Source organism: Brachycentrus maculatus, unplaced genomic scaffold (assembly GCF_059751285.1).
Source record: "Brachycentrus maculatus isolate JH-2025_06_01 unplaced genomic scaffold, ASM5975128v1 h1tg000039l, whole genome shotgun sequence".
Taxonomy (NCBI): domain Eukaryota; kingdom Metazoa; phylum Arthropoda; class Insecta; order Trichoptera; family Brachycentridae; genus Brachycentrus; species Brachycentrus maculatus.
This window is the reverse complement of record NW_028280793.1, coordinates 3,003,485-3,029,279: the sequence shown is the minus strand read 5'-3', so window position 1 is coordinate 3,029,279 and position 25,795 is coordinate 3,003,485. Positions and strand designations below refer to the sequence as shown.

Below are 25,795 nucleotides of genomic sequence, written 5' to 3'. Positions count from 1 at the left end.
AAAGTAAATTAAATTATTTAAAAAAAAACGCTTGTAGCTACATATATTTAATGAATCTTCTTCAGATCTTCAAACCCTTATTCGCACCCCAATAGTGCATAGGGCACTGTATCATATAAACGCAGTGTTATCTTGATCGTTAACACATGAAGGAAAGGTGATCAGCCCTCCGCTTCAGTGTAATATTGAATAAGTCTTAGAGTGAAAAAATTACTTATATTGTATTTATTTAGAACCTCCCGAACGGTAGCCAAGTGTGCTGACCATTACCCTACGAAGTCGGTAAATAAATAAATTAATAAAATAAAAAATCATAATAATAATTGATTCCGTCGCTAGAGTTCCCAAGAGTTGTGACTGGGTTGGAAGTAATGATTTTTGAACCGCCATTATTATCGCCAGAGCTGCAGTAAATTTTCCGCGCCAAATAATCTCTTAATTAGTTTGCTCCTGGGGTAGCGATTCAACGTCTCCTGAATTAACCGGTTCGATATATTTCCCAGTGAGTTAAATGGCAACGTTGTGAACATTCAATTATAAAACAGATTTACTAAGTAATTTCTCAAACTTGAATGTCAATAACGTTGGTCTGGGGGACATTGTGGTACATAGAAGGTACAAAATATTTTTAGTACCAGTGTCTAAAATGAACACGACGAGAACCGAATTCGTCTAGTTTAAGTAAAGAAAATAATTTATATCCATTTTTTACAAAATTGTATTTAGTTTTTTTTTGTCGGGATACATTTTATATCCAATTGTTAGTGTAGTCGTCTACATCCATTCATTTGAAAATGCCATAACTAGGCGAAACAATTGTCATAAAATTTATATTTATGTGTTCTTTTAACAATAAAATACAAATCGGTAACTCTCAAAAAAATCAGTGTTTGATTTAACATTTAATACATTAACAGTCATCTACATATTTAAATATGAGATTCTGACTGAATTATTCAATTAATTTAAAGTGATTTAAACCACAATATAACAGACCGTGAGCTGTATAGATACCTAGACTTTCATATTCCCACCCTAAAACTTTTTCTTCTCTGTTAAAACATAAATAACTATCTGCAAATAGTAAAAACCCTTTTGCTGACTTAACTTGTATGCATTATTTTGGGAATTAATTAATTTTGTTGTTGTGAAAGAAAGAAAGTGTTATGTTGTAAAAGAGATACTGACTGACTTATTTAATGGATTTCTCATCAAAAAGAAACGCTTAATAGGAATATTTAATACCGACGACAGTTTATAAAATCAGTTGGGTTTAAAACTAAGGGAGTATTACAGTAAAACCTCAATGTAACGGTAGTCATTTTCAATCAAAACCGATTAATTAAAGACGTTTTTTTTTCAATGAATCGAGTCAATTGGATATCAATAGCTTCGCCATGTTTAAGCTCTATTTCAATAAAAATAGGTATATTCACTAGCAAAATGGATACTCTTAATATATAATATTACATGCAACTCTCAAATGTTTACAAAATGTTCAAATAAAGGACCCTTATGTGAAACTCATACTGCATCGTTCAATTAAATTACTAATTAAAGAATAAAATATACCCGATAGGTATCAAGGGTGATACAGACCCGCATTTTGCGTTCACAAACACTACATTTAAATCAACAACAAATTGTCAGTCAATATAAATATAGAAATATATTTACCAATTTCCGTAGTCGATTAACGGTTCGATAAATAACATGTATTTGCCAGAAAGCTTTTAGATTGATAATTCCACGGATAAGCGATATATTGTAAGTATTTTAAATTATAGGAAATATTTATCTTAACAAGATTTTATTATAATGTTGATATAAATATCCCGTAGATAAGCCTCTATAAATGTGTGGAATCTGTCTCCCATGGTTGGCTCTCATAAATTTGGTTATAATTATGTCCTCCAAAATGTTTATCAGTTGTCAGGCTGTCAGGCCACAATACCTTTCCTCCCCCATCTTCCACACACGGCAGTTTTATCCGAGAATGATCAAATTCAGTCTTCCCTAAAAACTCTTTTTTTAGCTTCAAATACTAAGAAACAAATACGAAATCCGACATCTGAATACAAAAAAACTGCAGGTAAAAATGTTAGGGGTGAAATAAAAATAATAACGCAGCGGAATTGTGCGGAGAAGACGAATAAAATTAAGCAGCTTTTAAATGTGTTTTTCGGTTGATCTAGTTAATGCGAAAAAAAATACACTCAGGTAGGGAAAATAATAGGTGACGCCAAAAAAACGCGTAAAATTTACAAAAAAATGGTATCCCAACCCGGCAGTTGGTGGCGTGCTGTTAAGGCACTACCCTTATTAATGTTCCGAAATAACAAAGATGCATAAAAAATACACCGAAATTTATACAGAGAATCGCACGAGTAGGGGTAGGTTTTATTGCGAAATCCAGACAATTCTACCTGCGCGGCTCTCGTACGGTTTTGTCCTTTGCGCAATAATAATGCCAGCAAGGGGTAACGCGAGAGTTTCTAAAAATGCGATTTTTTTTAAAGAAAAGCACATTTCCGGCTCGGCCTACTCCTTTGGGCGAGAAATGTTTTGTGTTGCCTTAATCATCGGGTCGGCATTATTGCCAGAGGTCGGCATTGCGCGCCACTGCGATCCGGAGAGCAGAAGCGGGGAGGGGATGCATCGGGTAAGCGGGACTCGCTCACCGAGCACCCTTTTATTCCCTAACGGGGTGTCAAGCGGGCAACATACGTCGTACGAGTTCGGAAAACTCACGCACTTGAACTAACTCCGTAAAAGTGTTTGATCATTCGAATAAATAAATTCATTTTACCTTTTTTTGTGGATAAACTTTTTTGATAATTTTTTTACGTGTTTGTAATAAACAATCGTTCAAAATGGTGATGATCTCGTCGTGCAAGATGAGAGGTCAGCTGAATTTAAAGCCACCCCCAGAACACAACAACAATCAGGTGGTAGAGAAATCTGGGTTTCCGTTTATGCCGCCTTATATGAGATATCACCGTAAGTAACTTTTATACCATTATTTTAAGAAATATTAATATTATTGCTATTTTAATTAGAATGACATTTTAACATCACTTTAATATTATTCACAACTATTCTATGATTACATTCTTCTAATATTTTTAATTCATTAACGGAAGCTTAATTTAAATAACTTATTAAACAATTATTCACATCACAATATTTACGATTAAAAAAAAATATGTACACATGCCTCAAAGTTACCTTTTGACGATAACAAAAATTTCAAAAGCTTTTGAATGAATTCAGGTAATTTAAATAATCCTTAAACATTATAATATAATGGAAAAGGTACTTTAATCCAATTCTGACTTATCTCACTTCCGAAATAATCGTTTAGTAATATTATGCAATTCTGCAGGTGTTATTTTCATTCTTATATTTGCTTTCAATGGTTAATTAATAAAAGAAACCATCCATTTTTAGTGCACAATTATTTCCGATAAAATGTAATTTTTATAATAATAATAATTTTAATACGACTATAATCGACTTATACAGTTGTATTGCATGAAAAAAAAAACTATAAAAGGTGATTTTTTTTATAAACATGACTATTTTGAAAAAAACCTGCTTGGCTGTTATTTTTTCATATTTTCGTATATTCATTAGTAAAAATAAATATATGAAAAAATAACGGTTGCCTATAAAATATTGAATGTCAAGTGTACATGCAAGGTTTATATAGCTTAAACATTAAATGAAATACAATTTAAAAATAAAAATAAGAACATAACATAACTGATTAAAATGATTTATATACATATCTTTCTGCTAAAAATAATGTTTTTTTAATAATTGTATTATTTCTATTCGTGACTTAAGAATTATTGTTTCATTTGACAATCACGTGCATATCTGATTTTAACAACGTTAAAATTTGTAATTATTCGTAATTATTTTTTTTTTACATTCAATGTTTTATTCCGCGTTATATAGAGAAATGCAATTTGTATTTGTGTTTCCATTTTCGTAACATTTCGGAATAAGTTCTGATTTCGCAAAATACTACCTCAAAGTCGCCTCAATTTATCTAAAAACGGTTATTTGTTTTTTTTTTCGCAATAATCATGTTTAATTATAGTAATATTATATGCTTTTGTTACTGTAGTATACATATCTTAAATAATACTTAAATTGTTTTTACAAATATACATACCTATTCGGTGTGCAAAATCAAACTTCTATATACGTATGTTTACGGATAGATTATGTTTTTTAAATTATCGTAAATTGAATAGGTATAAAGCAAAAAGTTAATAATCATTAATATTATTTTCATGCAATTAATTTATTGAAATTTATTTCAAACTAGGTCTGGAAATTTGGCGGGAGCTTTTTGAGTTAATTACAATTTTTCAATGTATACTTTTTTACTTTAGATAATTTTTAATGTTTTTAAGCTTTTTTTAATTAAAATAAATATACATTTTCATTTGCTACACCTTATATTGGTTCTTAAATAAAATATCTGTACTCTTTGCAATGTCTCCTTTACGGCCATAGTTGGAAAAACGTGAAATTATATTTTTCCTAGCGCCGAGTTCAATTTAGCAGAAAGTAATTAATGACATCGTGCAGCCATTCCACCCCATCTCCCATCTTGTCCCCGACTCCCCCGCAAAGTATATATTAGGTATTATATTCCGGTCGTAATGCTCGTTAGTTTGGAGGGTAGAAGATATCAAGTTTCTAAGAAAACCGAATACTGCATTTCGGTGTTTGTGATTGTAATTTTTATCAGTACACAATGCATACAATCATTATTTATTTCTTATTTTTATTCCGTAACTTACATAACTCTTTTCTTAGATTATTGTTCTATTAATAATATAAATAAATTATAAAATTTAAATGAAAAAATAATAATTTAAAAGTTAATGTTCGTTTGTTCATAATCTATGTAAATATAAATATAACGTACGACAGGTACAAAACATAATTTTTTTGAAATACAGATTTTTTACCGCAATGGTGGCGCCATCGGTTGAACGTTACAGGAATATATTCAATATTAAACTTGCTCAAGGCGGGTAGCGTGTTTCTAGACAGCTCTATGTTTTAGCATTTTCAACGTTTTCGATTGCATTTTGGTTACATAAACATTTAATGTTTTCATTGCTAAGCTAGCGTTTGAAATAATATATTACATATTACAAAATCGTGCTTTCTGTTTTGTTTTTTTTTCAACAGAGACTCAGCAACGCGTATCCAGATACAGCTAGTATTTGATGGATTCAATTCATTTTATTTATTTATCCTAACCGGTATCCATTCATCACCCCACCTAAATATCCACCCTTTAATTTTTTATCCTAATTCTAGAATTGCGGCCATAATCTATAAAATGTTAAAGCTAAACACATTTCAACAAAAAAAATTGTAACTAAAAAGAAAACATGACAGTGGCAGAAACATCTTTTCATTGGGACTTGCCAATAATAAAAGAAAAATATTTAAAAAATATAATCCTGATTTTTTCTAAATTTTCATAAATATTTCACATGTTTGTGTATATAGACAAGTATGTAGCTTTAAGGGTACCTACGTAATATAATATGTACACAATATGATTAGTGAGGGAGATCTCTGTTATATATTATGTAGGTTCTAACGAGGAGGGCACCGCGTGGTGGCGACAGTTGGGACCATTAATTGTTAGAAAAACAGGAAAAGCTCGCCGTACCAGGGGAAACCCGGAGAAACCTTCCTAGAATATATTATTTAGGGCTTAATTACTTCACCAACAGATTATTTTAGTCTCAATTAATTTTTTCCAATAAAACAACTATAAAGTGTTACATTCAAAATATCAATACCATTTTAATTTATAATTTCTTAATGTGCATAACTTTATACTTTTAATTTAAAACAAGTTTATTTAATATATCAAAAATACCTTTTCATCTCTTTACCTAACGATGTATAAAACACTAAATTAAATTTAGGGAGGTAAAATTATCCGTCACGTGGTCCACGTATGTATGTATGTTGTATGTATGTATGTTTTTATTTATTTACTAACTAGCTGTACCCGGCAAAGCATTGCTTAGGATAATACTAGTAAAATGGAAAATAAATAAAATAGAAAGCACACATTTTAAATATGTGATTTTTTTTTTAAATATGTAAAAGAACAGGCAAAACAAACATTGAAAATGCTAAGTGACTGCTGGCAAAAAGCTATCAAAAGCCACGCTGTCTGCCATAAGGAATATTTAGTATCACGAAGGTTGTTACATTTAACAGATGGCGCTGCCATTGTTCTTTAAAAAAAAAAAAAAAAAACAGTTTTTTTATCTAAATCAGCGAAAAACATATGTTAGGTATACAAAAACAGGCGTGTATTCGAATGTAACGTTATGTCAAAATTTCAAAGTAATCGGTGAATAATTTTTGGAAATTTATGATATTTAACAAATTAACATTTATTCTTTATTTGACATAAATATAGTTTTTAAAATAATCAGCATTATTAATATTTGAATAATAAAATCGTAGATTGTGTTTAAGAATAAGTAGAGATACAGGATAGAACTATACTCATATATACTCATAAATGCAACAACAACAAAATGTCACAACATCGATAATATATTTTGTATATCGTATAAACTAAATACATCAATAAATTATCTTGAAACAGATTGTCATTTAAACAATAATTAAAAGTTAAATCTTTCTTAAGGTAAAGGAATTATTATATTATAATAAAATTATGAAATTATGAAGTTAGAGCTCGTCCATGCAACGATTGTTGCAATGGCGCTCGCTGGTAATACCGTGAAAACTTAGTTATGAGTTATCGCAACATTACCAGCCGCTAAGAAGTTTCCGGTTGGGGTGAGAAGGTGGTCCAGACACGTAGTGCAGAGCGTGGAAGGGAGGTTGGACGGGAAGAATAAAACGGTACATACTCTTTCCCGCTACTAGAAACCACCACATTAAAACTTATAGAGATGAAAAGGAAGTAGGAAGAAAAGACATTTCCATCGCACTGCTTGTATATTTTATGAACTTACCACGATTTTAATAATAATAAATGGGGTGCATAGGACACTTGATCCTATTCGTTACTTACATGAAGGCAAAGGGTGATCAATCCTGTACTTCATGTACCAGTCCACCAGTGTAGTTGGTGAAATATTTAGAATTTAGACATTCTAAAAACTAGTCTCGCTGCTGCGATTAACACTCATTGCATTCGAGTAATTTTATTGTTTGGTAGACACGTGTATATATGTACTATTACAATAATCAATGTATATTTTTACACATACCGCACATGTCTGCTTACGCAGTGTAATGGTCAGCACGCTCGGCTGCCGTACTGGACGTACCGGGTTCGATTCCCAGGGGGGGGGCTAATAAGTAAAAGTGTTTTTTTTTTACTCTTAAGTTTATTCAATATTACCCTGGACTGGTACCTGAAGCGGAGGGGTGATCATCTCTCATTCGAGTGTTAACGGATCAACATAATACTATGTATGATGAGGGTTTGAAGAAGAAAAAGAATTTTAAAAAAATCTAAATTAATTTCCAAAATAAGTGTCGTTGTTGCGTTAAGGGTGTACTCTCAAATATACAATTCAGTACGCGACAGGCCGAACGAGAAGCCACACGTGTTATTCACGCACATTTTTTTAGAATACCTACTCGTATACGCGTATGTTGGAATTAGATTTATTTTTAGAATACTTATAAAAAAAATATTTTTATTTTCGTTAACAGTGTTATCCGAAAATATTTTCCGTGCGTGAATGGTCATCGCAAATGGTCAAAAACATAACTAACGTATTTTTCACATTTTCGGCAACCTTTTTCGCCGTTAAAATTGTATAAAAATAGCAACAGTAGCACCCTACCAATTCTAATGATTAATTTATTTCAAGAAAATACTAAGTGCATCTGAAAAAACCTTTTTTAAATTATTTCACAATGACTGTAAAGGACCTTTTTCATAAAATATATTTATCAAATCAAATTAAACATGTTTCAACAATAAATAAATAATTTCATTAATTGATTTGGCAGTCACTTTGTGGTAAAATCTATCCATTTTTAATTAATGTTTTACTTAGTAAATACCGCTATTTGTATAAAGTGTGAATAGTGGTATTTACTAAGTAAAACATTAATTAAAAATGAATAAATAAATAATTCACAGTAGCGTGTTAGTATCACCATACTTACTACATATGTATTATATATTATTTAGCGAGGCTTCTACGTTTTCCCAATAGACTGGTGCATTTATAGAGTTGCATATGCCATTGCAAGATGGCGTACTTCTCCCTCCTCTCTGTACCTCCCTCCGCCCTCTGTACCACCCTTGTACCCCCTCCCACCACACGGTCCGACAAAAGAGGGTTGCTTAGCAACCTGGAACTCGTCTCAATTACCCACCCGCATTAGGCTTTATGCAGCTTTCATCGTATTGTTCTTAATGTGTTAATTCTTGGTGCAAATTACTTCGCCTAATTAAACAAAATATAGTTTTCTAGGTTTAAAAAAAATTCTCTGCCTAAAAAATGCGTTTTTAAGGCAAGTAACATAGAGGGTTGCTATATAATCTACCTAAACATGTTTCAATTACCAACCAGAATTAAGCTTTATGTATTGTTCTTTTTGTGTTATTTATTAGTGCAAATTTCTTCGCCTAGTTAAATAAATTATTGTTTGCGAAGTTCAAAATTAATTATCTGCCTAAAAATGCGTTTTTAACGCAAACAATGTGGAGGTCTGCTAAGCTACCTTAAACAAGTCTCAATTGCCCACCAGCATTAAGTTTTATGCAGCTTTCATCATATTGTTCTCAATGTTTTAGTTCTTGGTGCAAATTTCTTCTCCTAATGAATCAAATTATAATTTACTAGGTTTAATATGAATTCTCTGTCTTAAAAATGCGTTTTTAATGCAATTAACAAATAAGTATTATTATTGGAATGTCAACTTTACATGAAACATCTATCATTCCTCTTTATTTTCTTTAATTAACAGTCACTTTGCGGTAAAATCTATCCCATTTTACTTAGTAAATACAACTAATAGTTGTAATTACAAACTAAAAATCAAATTGAAAAATCTTCTTAAAACCTACACTTACCTTCTCTTCGCTTTTCTCTTTTAAAATACAGCAGTATTTATAACATATACTCGTAGGTATGTGGAATTATTTCATTGGCTTATCATTGTTAATCTAACTTTATTGATTTTTTATGTACAGGTTGTATAATTAACTTATGAATTTATAAACAATTTTTTTTACAAACACAATCTTCACCAAAAAGCATTTAGTTTCCTTAGCACGCCATAATACCCGATATCTGTTACAATATTTCTACTTGTATTACATAATAAATTATGAATACATTCACCCACTCCACTTCTAATATTCTATTACATTCCTTTCCCTTAACCTATCACCGTTGGTCTAATTTATAATTCCATTAAAGTCGTGTTCTGCATTCATTTTGTATGTAGGTACAAAATAATTTCCGTTACTTGGAAAGTTATAGAAATGATATTGGGTCTGGCATGCAAAATGTCTGGTCGGATATTATTTCTAAGTATTCGGTGTGTATCAAATGTCAGATATTAATTGAATTATTGAATGTTTCATGAGAAACTCATATAGCACCTGCTTTACTTCTATCATACCCTGGCACGAATCAACCTAAATACGAACTTATTAGATAGATTCACTTTTACTTATATCAAAGCTTTTACAAATAAAGTATTCGTATATATGATATTGGAATTGATAGAGAATATAAAATGTCTTTTTTTGGTGCAATATAAATTAATTAACTTTATAAATAAACCAACTTTGTTTTAACCACTTTTTATTGGTTATCCAACCGGTTTCGACAAGAACCTTGTCATCATCAGGGTTTATGAACTAAATTCTAAAACATTGAGATACTCATAGTTAATTACCCATCCCTTACTAAAAACTTCCACGCACTCCGTACACCATATCGCTCACTCCTTTCAAGAACGTCATAAATCAAAAAACTTGATTTGTCAGGAGAACGTTTTTAAAGTTTAATATAATACAATGTATTCAAAACCAATATCAAGCCACTTATTGAACTTTTTACTGTGCAACAGATCTTTTTAAGTAAAACCTGAAGGTTTTTTCTCCATTTGAAAAATATTTGGTTTATTTAAAAAAATAATTAAACAATACGTTTTCCTCAAAATGCAAAAACAGCACTTTCTGTCCTGTAGCGGGTAAATATTAAGCTAAAAATATGCCTCTTTTTCTGGGATATAGTACATTTTCTGGATATTCCGAAAACATGCAAAACTGAAAATTGTCGATTTTTGATTTATGACATTCTTGAAAGGAGTGAGCGATATGAAAATATGATTTTTTTTAAATATGAAAAAGTGTACCAATAAAGAGTTGTTAAAACAAAGTAAACATAAATTTTATTTAATAAAATATTTAATTAGGTTTGTATTGTATGTATAAATGTATTTTTGCCTATGTAAGTTTAACTTTTTTCAAGAAATAAAATTTAAAAGTCCTGTAGTGTGGTGTAAGGGAATATAGACCCTAATGTGGTCTGATGGCTCATGACCACTCCATATTATGTGCCATAAACTTGAATGCCTGAAATGCAAAGTGGTACTGAATATTTAATCCCAACCCCACAAGGAATCTATCCTTTTCGATCAACGAATACTACTATCATCATGCCTCTACGAGTGCCTTCATTGCGAACCCTCATTCAATGCCATATTTAATGTAAGTATGTACCATACATACTCGTACATAAACCATTCTGTACGCAACTCTCAGTTGTCGATTATAGTTATTTGAAAAATATATATACAATTAATCAAAACTGCCCCTTATAGATACAACCAACAAGATTTAGCCCAATACACGATAAATCGCAACTTAATTTTTTCTAAACTCAATTGACATTTGATTTAATTGATTTTTTCTTAAAACGCCGTATTTGTATTGAAAAAATTAGTTTTTTTCCGAAAAAAATGTACGGTTTTGACAACAAAAGATGTATTAAAATGTGAGTTTTTGAACTTTCGTGATCTTGGCCTTAATATCAATATTTTTACAATATATTATGGGTGTCTCAAATAAGATGAAACATATTTGTATTTGTATGCGAAAGATGACGGAAGTCCGAGTATTCTAGGGCTTTCGACCTAGTATTTAGCTTACTGTGAAAAGTTCACTATCCTACCCACTATTGAGGCAGAGAAGATAGAATATCACACAACTCTCCTTGCATCCGCCTCCTCGGCATTTATGCATCTTCTCATAAATACCCTCCAATTATGCTGACTTATGTATTGTCAACTTTCAAGCGTATAATGTACTTAATCATCCCAAGTTTCTCTCGGTCGTATTAGGCTTCTACCTCTAACTACATTTGCCATCATTAAGCTTTTTGATTTACCACTTTTTCTATCCGTTTTTGAAATTTGTCAAATATTGCTAAAATTATTAACAAAAATTATTTTTCATATCTTTAGGATCTGTTTTATTTTTATAAAGACCTAAGTGATATGTTTTAAAAAAAATATATTAAAAATATAAAATAATGATCTGAAAAGGATTGAGGTACATCAACGACTCGATCATGCCCGCCAGGTAGGTATTGGTGCAAATGAAAATAAAGTTATCTTCTCCGGCAGCTTATCCAGTGGCGGAGTAGGTGTCGGGCACAGTGTTGAGGGGGTGCATGTGTCCTCGGCAGGATTAGGCCCCTGCCCAGGGCCGCCCGGGGCTGACCAGTGTTTTAGGGCCGTATTACTTTAAACGACTCCCCTGGGGGTCACTTCTCAACACACCGCTATTATTTTTCAACCCCAACCACCCGAATTGTAAAGTACTAAAACTAGATGTATCTCCGTACCGACCACAGCCTTCGAAGGGCAAAGAATTGCGAAACTCAAAAACGAATTTTGAAATTCTTAAGTTATTAATTATACCCATGAAAAAATTAATAAAACTAAGAAAAATTACCAACCCTAATGTATGGAAGCGAAGCATGCAGTTGGCAAAAAATATGAAAGTATACTAAATGCAGTCGAATGTGCAACAAAACGATGTATGATAGATGTTCAAATGGTGAAATAAGGAAAAATGCAAGGCTTTATTAGCTTTATTAAATAAGCTTTATTGATAAAATTAAGAAAGTTGTGTTAGGATGGTTATGGACGTATTATTTACCGGCACTCGCGGTCATCATATTTACATATTTGCAAAAGTAATTATTATAGGTACATTAAAAGTAAATTATTCAGTAGCTATTTTATAATGAATACTAGAATAATTTAGATTATATTTTCAGGGTGGATAGTTGAATTCCGAATGAAAGATCCATGACAAAATGTTTTAGCTTGTCACAACCTAATTTCTGTATAGTAAAAAAGGCTTATATGTATGTCCAAATATTTTATTTTCGTTAATTTATCTTTAACAAAAATATTATTCACTGAAATACTGGTAAACGTTTTGAAAATTCTAGTCAAATAAGCAAAAGCATTTACAGCTAGGTCTATTATATTGTTGGTAGTCAGTAGGATGTTTTCTCCTTCCCATATTGGTATCATGACATTAGGTGCCTCCCTTAACAGCCAGGGAAATGGTCATTTTCCAATCAAGGGTTGAAACACTAAATATTTCGTTTTGACGTTTGTATATTATTTCTCATTTTTCGAAAGCTAGATCTTTAAAATAACATTAAGATTCAATAATAATACAACAAAATATCCTGTATTGATTTCTTAACATAGATGAAGAAGATTATGTATGGACAAGGGTTTGGATGCACTCAAAATATTATGGAAATATCTTAATTTATTTCATGACACCTGATCCATTAAATTTATTATAATGTAAAAATATTTTTCAAGATGTCATTAAACACAAAATAAACCGTATTTTATCAATACCAAAGAAAATTATTGACTTAAAAACTAGAACTTAGATTGACAGTTATTTTTTTATTCAAATCTTTAATCGATTCGGCAGTTCGTTGTGGCAATAATCCATCCATTTTGAATTTTAAGTTTACTTGGTAAGTATAACTAATTCATAAAATCTACTGTGACATTTACTTCGATACATTCCGCATCATAATCGAATAAGATATTTGATAACGTGGAATGAATCGAAACACGAGCCACACGAAAAACGAGGTTTGAAGAAATATCGGTATTTACCAAGTAAAATTTAAAATAAAAAATTTGAAAAAAAGTATGAATTTTTATTCAAAGGAATTCATTTTATACCTTTTGACTAAATTTAACTATTTCGGCTGTATATTTTATGTTGTGTTTTTAGACAAACAAAATATTAAATTTTTACCCATTTGTACAGCCCTGAAATGCGCCAGGGATGCTTTTACGACACTTGGGGCCCATTCTAGTGACAGGTGATGGTGTCCTTACGGCGGCCCAAACTAGCCTGCTACCCTCGTACTGACACCCCTGCATTATTTAATATTCAATACTGACCATACACGAACCGAACGGATCGAACTCCCAAAACACGATATTATTTCTGGATGCATAGCAAAACTGGACCACGGAGTCGAGAATGAAGGGAATAAGTAAAACATTTTATTCTCGACCCTCTTCGATTTATGACTTTTATGCGACTTATTTGGAGATGTCGTGGTGTAGTTTACACGCTGAAATTGATATCTAAAACCTCTTTATCGTAATATCGATGGTATTCAAATGACAATTGATATTGAACCAATATAATACATATTTTACAATGATTAAAGAAAACACTTGTTTTTTACCACTTGAGTTTTATTATAGACTACATGTTTCAGAAGTTAAACTTCCATCATTCAGGTCTGTATAAAACTAGTGTTTTCTTTAATCATTGTAACATATCTTACCACAAAGTTAATGCCGAAACAATAAATAAAAAAATACATATTTTGATGAATTTTACAAAAGTAATAATAATAAATTACTTTATACTACTTTATAATTTTTAAACTTTATAATACTTTTCGTTTATGAAATTAACATTATAAACGTTTATTTTAACAATTAAAATATATGTACTTACCATATTTTAATCAACTACCTTCATAAAATATATAATAATTCTGTATAATATTTCATACTACAAATATACCTATTCATGTAGTATTTATTTCTTAAAACTTAGTCGATCAAATGAATTTTATTTATTGATTCGACAGTGTTTGTGGTTATATATATCTATTTTTAATTAATTTTTTACTTAAGTACCACTATTTCTAAAATACATTGTAATACTATAATACTATAATAATAGGGTTGATAATGATTCGTCATTATGGATTTTAAGAAATAGTGGTATTTATCAAGTAAAATTTCAATTGAAAATGGATGCATAAGAACTTTGAAAAACGGTATTGATGTAGATTCAGATAAATATGTTTTCTGAAATTCGAGTTACTACGAGTATAGTCTTTTCAATTGTGATATTATGAATTGTTAGCTTAGTAGCAACTTCATCTTATAAATAGCTATTTTTTTAAATTCCGATTAATTAATTGGGTTTATTTTCTTACAGATCTACCTCAGAGTAGGATGGTGAAATCCCCCTCTCCACCGCCCTCTAATGGTAAGCTTTGCATTTTGTCAATAATTTCCAAAATTGAACATAATATAATGCCCACAAAAAAGTGCACTTTTTAGGCGGGTGATCTAGAATTTTCTCGAATAAAGTAATATTTTCATAGGCTCTGCCGGGTAACGGTGAGAATATTTTTACATACGTTCAATATTATGAATGGCACGTAACAAACGACTTCGGATCGGGACTGGGACTGGATACAGACTCGAATAGATCCACTGAATCCCGCCAAGATTTAAAGTTATTTTTTATTCTATACTACATTCATATGCAAACAGCGGTTCTAGGAGAACTGAGCAGCGATACAGCAGGCATGGTCGGCGCAGTTAGTGCACATTTGAAAAAGTATACTTTCAAGTATTTATATTTTTAAATGATCACGATGGTACACTTACAATGCCTCGTTAAATTTCTAACATCAATTGGCATCTTTTTGTATTTAACTAGTCTTTCACGTACGTCTTAATTTCGTGGAAAAGCTTGTCAATTTTTCAAGTTAATCGCTTGAAAATAACTAGCACTACATTTTTTGAAATCATTAAAAATTATATCTCTTTCTAGCCTCTTTCTCATGGATATAGTTTTCGTCATGCATCTCTGTTTTAGACGGTTTTATGAAATTGTCTAAAGGTGTATTCACCTACCTCATTTCTTAAGGAATATTTTTCTAACAATTTTCTTGTGCCTTTTGAAGTTCGTTTTGCATCCAATCCCATTAATAAAATTATTTTTCAAGCACACGACTTGATTCTACTTTTTTTTATAATTTACACAGAATCACATCATCAAGGATCACAGCAATTTAGTATTTTTTCGAGAAACAAGCATTTAAATTATATTTTAATTCTAAGTATTTTTAAATTATTGAAATATAAAAAGTATTCATTTCATCAAAAAAAAATAATATCACAATGTAATATCATAAATTTCTATGACTTTTATTCGATTGTACTCTTCGTAAAGATAACATAACCCTCTGAAAGGTCACTAGACTTAAAGGTCAATTAAATGAAAAAAAATTGTTTGGTGAATACCAATATTTACCAAGTAAAAACATATTATTTATTGATTCGGCATTAACTTTGTGGAATGACATGATTATTTTATTAAAATTAAACACTTGAATAATCCACTTTATCGAGTTTTATTTTTATTTACGACTAGTTTCGAAAACGACAATTGTTTTCATCTTCTGGTACAAATTAAAACCAAAATAATAAATGGTTCATTCAAATGGTGATTATTCAAGTGTTTGATTTTAATAAAATAAGTAAAAACATAATGATAATAGTGGTAGGTATTTACCAAGACTGCCGAATCAACAAATGAAATAAATGTTTTTTTTTTTTTTTTTGATATCTCATCAAAGATGAAGAAGAATATGGAAGTCTGGGCATTTACGGGGCTTATGACCGTCATAGGCTGGTTTAAGTGATCACTTTACACACGTGTAACATTCACCAATTCTACCCATTATTGACAACCACACTACTCAAATTCTTGGAAAATCTATATATATGAACCAATTTAGAAACCTTGTTCATAAATCACTAGAACTTCACTAATAAAAAGCTTCTTTACATCTCACCAATAGATGTCTCTAGTGAAGTTCTAGTGATTCATGAACAAGGTTTCTAAATTGGTTCATATATATAGAACTTCCAAGAATTTGAGTAGTGTGGTTGTCAATAATGGGTAGAATTGGTGAATGTTACACGTGTGTAAAGTGATCACTTAAACCAGCCTATGACGGTCGTAAGCCCCGTAAATGCCCAGACTTCCACATTCTTCTTCATCTTTGATGAGATATCAAAAAATAATATGAAAATAACTCCTGTAATTGGAGATAATCCAGATTTTGTGAACAAGTATTTGGACACACTCAAAATGTTGTAAATAAATGGTTCATGTTCAAATATCTATAAAAAAATAAACACTACATATTTATAGCTCTAAATGCATTAAGCATAATATCTCTAATAATGACTTCAATTTCAATCAATACGTATATTACATTAAGTTTTCATATAGGAAAAAAATATTGCTCTGTCGAGAAACTTCAAGTTCTTTGTGTGCAGCGGTCATCGATGGGAGAAACATTTTTATTGGGCCGATTTGGCATTCAAAGCACAAGCCGTTATTCAAATTTTCTGAAAATATGAAAATCTCGGCTGGACCGTGTCGATGCCCACGAGGGGTTGAAGAGGGTGGCGGATACTTTTTATATTTTCTAAGGAGATTTTCCTATTTTAAAAATGCTCTTTAATACTATTTCAAACTATACCCAGATCTCAAGCAACCCAAAAAAATCATGTTTTGAATATTGAAAGCATTAACTTTGTGGATCATATTGATATATTATTTCGAGAAATAAAAATACTTTGTGTTCTGATCCACTCACATTTTTATTTAACCAACTAGTTTCGGCAACAACCTATTGCCCTCTTCAGGGTTACATTTATTACTAAATATATAAATAAAAAGATATATATATATATATATATATATATATATATATATATATATATATATATATATATATATATATATATATATATATATATATATATATATATATATATATATATATATATATATATATATATATATATATATATATATATATATATATATATATATATATATATATATATATATATATATATATATATATATATATATATATATATTTAGTAATAAATGTAACCCTGAAGAGGGCAATAGGTTGTTGCCGAAACTAGTTGGTTAAATAAAAATGTGAGTGGATCAGAACACAAAGTATTTTTATTTCTCGAAATAATACAAAAAAATCAATTTAGGCATTTTTACTGAAGAGATTTACACGGAATTAACAAGGAATAGTCGTTGTTATTTCTTTATTTCATGCATATGTTGAATATCAAAGGAGAAAATAGTCAGTCTTAAATTACTAACGATCACTCTACTGTAAATAATTGTGTGCCTTCATAATGTTATGGTTAATAAAATATTATATTGAAGTTATCAATTTAATATCTAGCATTTTTTCCTCAAAACATTACTTTTAACCAATTGATAAAAACTCTTAAACTTTGTGTTATTTTTAACGATTGAAATGAATGTGAAAAGTGACAAAAAAAATATATTTTTAACATAAAAAATATGTTCTACACCAGTCAATAATCATGAAAGTGGAAGAGAAAAAGATTTTTTTCTAACACAGATTGGTGTGGCGTTTTATTTCTCTACCTACCCTTGCGATAAGCTGCGTGATGATTGGTTAGTCAGTTAGAAAAATGCATTCGTTTATTGTAGCATTTTTTGGATTTTTCCAATATTCCCTGAACCTGGACTGATACCTGAAGCGGATGGCTTTTCATGACCTTTCCTTCATATGATAATGATCAAGATAATACTGCGTTTGATTGATGTGGTGCCCTATGCACCATCGGATGCAGATAAGGGTGTGAAGAACAAGAAACATCGCTTAAATTTTGTAATGTAATTTTTCATCGTCGTCATTGTTTGACGGTCCAGACAATATCAATCCAAATTTCTCCCTGTTTCGATTTCGGGTCGGCTTCTGGATTCGTCATTTTGGAAGTGCACCGAGTGTGGGGAGGGGAGGGGGTTCAAGGGTAGCAATACACCCTCCTCCCACCCTCCACCTCCCACCCGACCCGTCAGTGGTCAGCCATTCCTCATAAGTATTCACGCGGCATACTTCACTGCTTAATGCTTCGTCCCCGAAATTCCATACTGCGCCTAGAGAAGGAAATAATGTACAAAATATAGAAGAAATATTCCAAATAACTGAAAAACTTTAAAGTAAACTTGGAATTTAAATATATTTTTTTCAAGATCACTTGAATATTAAGCTTACTGTCGAAGATAACTTTACCATAAACAATTCAGACGCCATGCAATGGTACCCAAACAACCTGTCTACTACAGTTTTTTTTTAAGATAAGAAATAAGCTGCAAAGCCTCTACTTCTGGAGGTAGTATGCATGTAGTATAGTAAGGATAGGGAAGGTAAATGTAAAAATACAACACAAACACCCAGACCAACAATAATTTAATTTATTTGTTTAATATATGCGTACATATACCATACATAAATAAATACACACTATTGGAGTTTTTTTACACACTTTTTCAAATATATATTTTTATCTATTTATGTCCGCCTCCGTAGTGTAATGGTCAGCACGCTCGGCTACCGTTCTGGAGGTCCCGGGTTCGATTCCCAAAGGGGGTAAAATAAATATAAGTGATTTTTTCACTGTCATATTTATTCAATATTACCCTGGACTGGTACCTGAAGCGGAGGGCTGATCACCTTTCCTTCATGTGTAAACGATCAAGATAACACTGCGTTTATATGACGCAGTGCCCTATGCACCATTGGGGTGCGGATAAGGGTTTTATTTATTATTATTATTATCTATTTTAACATAATATAGTAAAATCCTTATCCGCACCCCGATGGTGCATAGGGCACTGCGTCATATAAACGCAGTGTTATCTTGATCGTTTACACATGAAGGAAAGGTGATCAACCCTCCGCTTCAGGTACCAACCAGTCCAGAGTAATTTTGAATAAATATTACAGTGAAAAAATGTGTCATATTTATTTGATCGAACCCATGACCTCCAGAATGGTAGCCGAGTATGCTGACCATTACACTACGGAGGCGGACATAATTTGTCCTTAACATAATATACACACAAAAAATAAAAAATTAATCAGAATATGTAACTATTTAGCTATTTTATAGATGCGGACAAATTATACAAAATAATTATAATTTCAGTAAACTATAAATTGCAATACTTTCATGTAGACGGTCATGCGTTGCTGTGCCTTAGTCTAGTCCAATGGAAAAGAAAAAATCTAAAAAACACGTTCTTATATCGCTCACTCCTTTCAAGAACGTCATAAATCAAAAGTCAATTTTCAGTTATGCATGTTTTAAGGAATACCCAGAAAATGTACTATATCCCAGCAAAAGCGGCATATTTTTAACTTAATATTTACCCGCTACAGGGCACAAAATCTTGTTTTTGCATTTTGAAGAAAAAGTATTGTTTAATTATTTTTTTAAATAAACTAAATATTTTTCAAATGGAGAAAAAACCTTCAGGTTTTACCTAAAAAGATCTGTTGCACAGTAAAAAGTTTAATGAGTGGCTTGATATTTAGTTTTAATACATTGCGTTATATTTTTAAACTTTAAAAACGTTCTCCTGAAAAATCAAGTTTTTTGATTTATGACGTTCTTGAAAGGAGTGAGCGATATGTTTAATTTCACAATTAAGATTTTAAACATTTGTTCAAAAATACAAATGCTCTTTTGAGCATACATTTGTTTTTTTATTCAATTTAAATTTATTATATTTTGCAATACCATATGCCTTATGTATTTTTTTAAAATAACATATCAACAAAAAATGGCTTTTGCAAACCGCAAAGCAAATCTTTTGCTTTTACGAAATGTATCATTAAAATTAAAAACTAAATTTTATAGAAATGAAGTATGCTATTTTTGGACCCAGTGAATTTAATGATATCCCATAGTGCATTATTTTGAAATATCAAAAATTATATGATTTCACATCATCCGAGATTACGATAATGAATGTCCATTACTCTTGAACATAATAATCACAATGAATGTAGAAAAATAATGGCCGATTTTGATATTTTTTCCGTATAACCGGATACAATTATTTTAGTGGATTTGTCTTGAAACCGTTACGTTTTGTTTTACTCGGAGTTCGCAAAGATTGAAAATAATTATAAAATACTATTTGGCTTATTTATATAACGCCATTTTTACAAAATGTCGCCTTGAAAGCGTTTTACATTTTGCTTGTTTACTATACTTTATACTATGTGAACTAAATTGTAATCTAAATGTAATTTTAATAAATTACACTTCATAGTGTCCGCCTCCAAAGTGTATTGAACAGCACGCTCGGCCACCGTTCCGGAGGTCCCGGGTTCGATTCCTAGGGGGGGTCTCTTATATTTATTCAATATTCCCCTGGCCAGGTACCTAAAGTGGAGGGCGGATCACCTTTCCTTTGTGTGTTGACGATCAAGATAACACTGCGTTTATATGATGCAGTGCCCTATGCACCATTTGGGTGCGGATAAGGGTTTGAAAAACACTTCATGGTAAAAAGAAAAGAGGAATATTGCTTGAAGGAAGAAGGCTTCTCCGTTTATCTCCTAAATATGACTTTTAATATCGTTCCCGAATTTTATTTATGAAATGCATGCATCAATCAGACTGAGTTTGACATTTAAGAATTTCCGCTTTTTATGAATTCAAGCCACGTATTTTATACGGCGGGGGCTGCGATGTGTTCGCTATGCGGAAACTTTGTATCCGGCACCGAAAAGTTTTTGAAGTGAAACGTTTTTAGGCGCGGTAATAATAATCGGCCTGGATCAGACGTAAAAGAGAAACGCTTCCCCTACTCAGACTACTCAGACTACATAGTACCCAGAATTTTTTTCTTAGAGTACAAATTGATAAATAAAAGAAATATTTCATTAATTAAGAAATGTTTTCTTCAATCAAATTCCATATTGCCATATAATAACCGTGAAATATATAGTAAAATCGCCAACAAATGCAAAGATAACAATGCATAAAATTATAACTTTTTCTAGAACCTAAAAAGTATCATTGATGAAAATTGATAAACAAAAAAAAATTGTATTTAATTAAAAGAGATTTTCTTAATTAAATTTTACGTTGCTTATAATCCTAAAATATGCGATAAAATCGTCAACAAATGCAATGCTTAAAATCAACTTTTTCTAGAACCTAAACAGTTTCATTGGTGAAAATTTATGAACCTTTTAAATTAAAGATTTTCTTATGCAATCAAATTTGCACCTTGCCATTCTGAAATATGCAATAAAATCGTCAACAAATGCAAAGGGAGAGCAATGCATGAAATCAACTGTTTCTAGAACCTAAACAGTTTCATTGGTAGAAATTTATGAACTTTTTGAATTAAAGATTTTCTTATGCAATCAAATTTGCACCTTGCCATTCTGAAATATGCAATAAAATCGTCAACAAATGCAAAGGGAGAGCAATGCATGAAATCAACTGTTTCTAGAACCTAAAAAGTTTATAGTATAACACGCGAGTCTCGCGCATATTTTTATAACAAAGTATCCCACATTAGCTGTTTATAAAAAATCTAACTTACATTTAAGTTCGTGTTTAAGGCGCCTTTTCATATCTAGCGGCTACTCAGGAGCCGTAAAGCTTATGGGTAACTATAAGTGTACCTTTGCGGCTACCGGTTGGATTATAATGTAATATGTAATAATATATTACTCAGTTAGTAGACATTTAGGTACAAGTCTACCAAATTGTGGCGGTGGTGTATGAGTGATTAACGAGGACGAGCCAAATAACTGTTATTTTTGTTTCAGTCTGTGGGAAAGTCATTAGCACGTCGTGTATGTGGAATGACATAACAATATTTTTTCGACAGCGTACGAGTATCGCCGGGTATCTCACACTTTTTGTTATTCCTTGGAAATATTAGCCGATGACTGGTAGTTTGTCGATCACGGCTGCCCATTGAAGCGACCGCTGGGAAAATTTTAAATTATCAAGCCGCTCGACATAATTTTCAAATTTTATTATTTTTTATTACAATTGGACCGTGTTAGGCAGAAACCATCCAATCCATAATTTGCAAAATTTGACTTTTTGATGAATGCTATATCTTCATCAATAGTCTAAAGTTTAACAAATTTGTTTCTTGAATGTTTTCCGCAGATACTTTGTGGCACATTTTATAAGCTTTATAAAATTAATTAACTTTTTTTTCACCACTTTTTTTATTAATACAATTTAACCTACCGGTTTCCTAAATTTAGGATTTTTACGGAGTGTGTGGAAGTTTTTGGTTAGGGTATTTTAATGTTTTTGAATTAAAATAAACCCTGATGAAGACAAGGTTCTTGTCGAAACCGGTAAGTTAAATTGTATTAATAAAAAAAGTGGTGAAAACAAAGTTAATTAATTTTATAAAGTTCAATAAATTTGTATTTATTTGGATTGGCAATGACAGGAACATTGAAGGCTATTAAATGTAAATCACGCGCGCGGTTTGCCAAAACTCTTTCATATAAGCTTATCGTTTAGCATTTGTATTTCTTATAATACAACATGCGTTTACATTCAATTCTTAAGTGGTCGAAAGCGTGGTTCGACACGTTTAGTTTAATTGTTACATTCGACAACACCAACCCCTATTGTAAAAGGTAAATAAATCACAAGACACGATCTGATAAAGATCTCCGCATTGTAATAGATTCAACCCTTCCCATATACATATTCATTGCAGGTAAATGAAGCCACGTGCCACAGCTTAATGTTGTGACTTTTTGAAGGGTTTTTATGTTTTATTATTATAATTCAGGTACACACTTTCGGTATATCATTTATCCCCCCAGTCAACCCCTTGCTACATCGTTTCATACACATCTTTGAATAATAATGCACATATATAAAAAAGCTCTAAGGTGATACTGTTCGAACTCTGAATTACGAAAGGGTTGCATAATAGATTTGACATAGTATAATGAGGGTTATTTAAATAAAAGGGTGCGAAGCTTTTAGATTGTATGATTCCTATGCACCATTTTATAAGGTGTGGTGTATCAAAGAGTAATTTGTGTACGATAATATGTTTGTGAAACCGCGACTTTATTAAAATGCGCAGGTAGATTTGATACAAGGGGGATATTTAGATTTTTTATCGTAGGGTTGGTTTTGAATAGATTTAAGTGAGGTTGTAATATATGAAGTGTTAAATTATGCAGACAGTTTAATTGACTACTTAAAATAACAAAGGTGATATTTGTCAGAGGATAATAACAATTTTATATAAATTTACGGTATACCGACTCGGTATACGGCTAATATGTATAAAATAATTGGTGAATATTTTACATTGATAATTTTTACTCGCATAACTTATTGTTATTTCATTGTGATGGTATAATAATAACTTGAACTATTACGCAACTCAAAATTAAAATAATAAGCTCTTAGTATATTCTTGGTACCATATACCATGATTATTCGCCCAAAAGTCGGGTAGTAGTCCCGTGGTTAGTGTCGCAGACTTTGAGTCTTTGTTTCAGAGTTCAAGTCCATTGTAACAAAACTTGATTCCTGTTTTTAATAAAGCACTACTAAGGTCAATGAAAATAGAGTATAATAAAAAAATGTTTGTGTATATGATCAAAAAATAAAGCAACCAAAAAACACGAAAAACCAATAATTCTCTTTTTAATAATGACCCTTTTGCAGTCAAACATTTGATTTTTAAGCTGAACAATTAAAAACTCAAAAAATATTACATAAATTTCATTAATTGATTCGGCAGTCACTTTGTGGTAAAATCTATCCATTTTTAACTAATGTTTTACTTTAATTACGGTGTTTGAAAACGATGCATCGAAACACGTGTCACAGTACATTTTAAGAAATAGTAGTATTTACTAAGTAAAACATTAATTAAAAATATTACATTAAATACAAATTTACTCATTTATAAATTATATTGGTTCTCAGAGTGATGATTTTTTTATTTGTTTTGCATGTGAGTCATTAGCTATTGAGTATTTTCTTACAAATACGATTCACATCGTCATACACTTTTAATGTCAATAAATAAGATCGCATTTCTCTCCCGATTTTTTTACTAAGCCATTTTTAATAATTCACGAATCATGCAAGGATAATATGCTTGTGGAAATCACACATGTAGTTGAATTTGATATCATTACAATAAATGTTAATGGAGTGGCTCTGTGATGTTATACGATTCCCGATAATAATTACGGTGGGTCGCGTCATGAGGCAGAAGGCAGCACGCCCAGGAACAACCCTTTTCATCACAGATTAAATCACTTTAGGGGTAGCAAATTTATGGTGCGGCTTAACTATCAATCATTCCATTTAATTCTTTGATTACTTCAACAGTTTTTTTTCCAATAGCCCCGATAGTAAGGTAACAGAGAGTAATCTCGAATCAATTTTAATTTTCATATTATGTAAACCGATATGAAGCGAACGATTGCAACAATTCAATTAAAATTAAGCTTAAAATTGGTCACGTTTTTTTGTGTGAAGTAAAACAAAATAAAAACCTTTATAATTATTTAGAGTTTTTTATTTTAATCGTTTCATAGCAGTGCAAGTATTACCTATATATAACAGTAGGCAATAATAATTTATATAGCGTTGTTCTTGTAAAACGTTACCTAAAAGGAACTTTGCTGTGATAAAATTATTGGGTAAAGAAAATTATTCAAATGATAAAGAGTAAAAGTGTATAAAATTGCCTATATTTGTTTTCATTACGAGTATACTCGTACATACGAATTATCTGTCAAAAAGCTCTACTTGACTGGATGAAACTAATTGTAGGAATACGATTAAATCGCCTTACTGTGTGCTATTATTTTCTCTTTTCCTTTTCCATATATTTTGTTATCTATATTTTATTATCGTGGCCAATAAAGAGTAAATAAATCAGTTCAAGCTTATTTAATAGCTAAAAAGGCTTTAATTTAAAACCTAAAATGGCTGTTGTCATTTTGACACGTGACCCCTTTCGCTACCGTCAACTGATACTGGATAATCGGTCATAAATCATAATTTAAAGACAATTTCTAATTCCGCCTCGTGTCAAAGAATAACGAATCACCCCATCACAAAAAAGTGTTGCCAGTATAATCAGCATTTTCCTTGTACATATTAAAAAGTCAACAAAAAGCAATTATCCACGGGCCGTACATAAACCTCGCGTAATCGCAGTTCAATAGGGGGAAGGGAAAAAATGGAATATGAAAAATGAAAGGGTAACACCGGTGCAATAATATAAGCCGTATATCATCGCCTTATAGAAATCAAGCGGGAAATATGTAATTTCTGTTGTGATTATCGGTCGTGTGATGGCGACAGCGGAGGGGATGTGGGGTGTAACAAAGAAAGGGTTGGAACGCGAGGGGGAGCGGCGATTGGCTGCTAATGCGCGATAAACGGGATCGCATCTCCCGCCGCCCTTATCGGCTTACAGACAAGATGGATGACGAAAATAACTGAATTCTTA

The 25,795-nt window shown here is 31.2% G+C and overlaps 1 protein-coding gene across 1 annotated transcript in view; it reads left to right on the top strand.

Moving 5' to 3' along the window:
• Positions 1-25,795, top strand: part of LOC148312510 (uncharacterized) — a 180,765-nt gene that overhangs the window by 142,158 nt on the left and 12,812 nt on the right. The window contains exon 6 of the mRNA XM_088276704.1: positions 14,588-14,638. Within this exon, the coding sequence (XP_088132830.1) occupies positions 14,588-14,638 (51 nt within the window). The remainder of the gene's footprint in view (positions 1-14,587; positions 14,639-25,795) is intronic.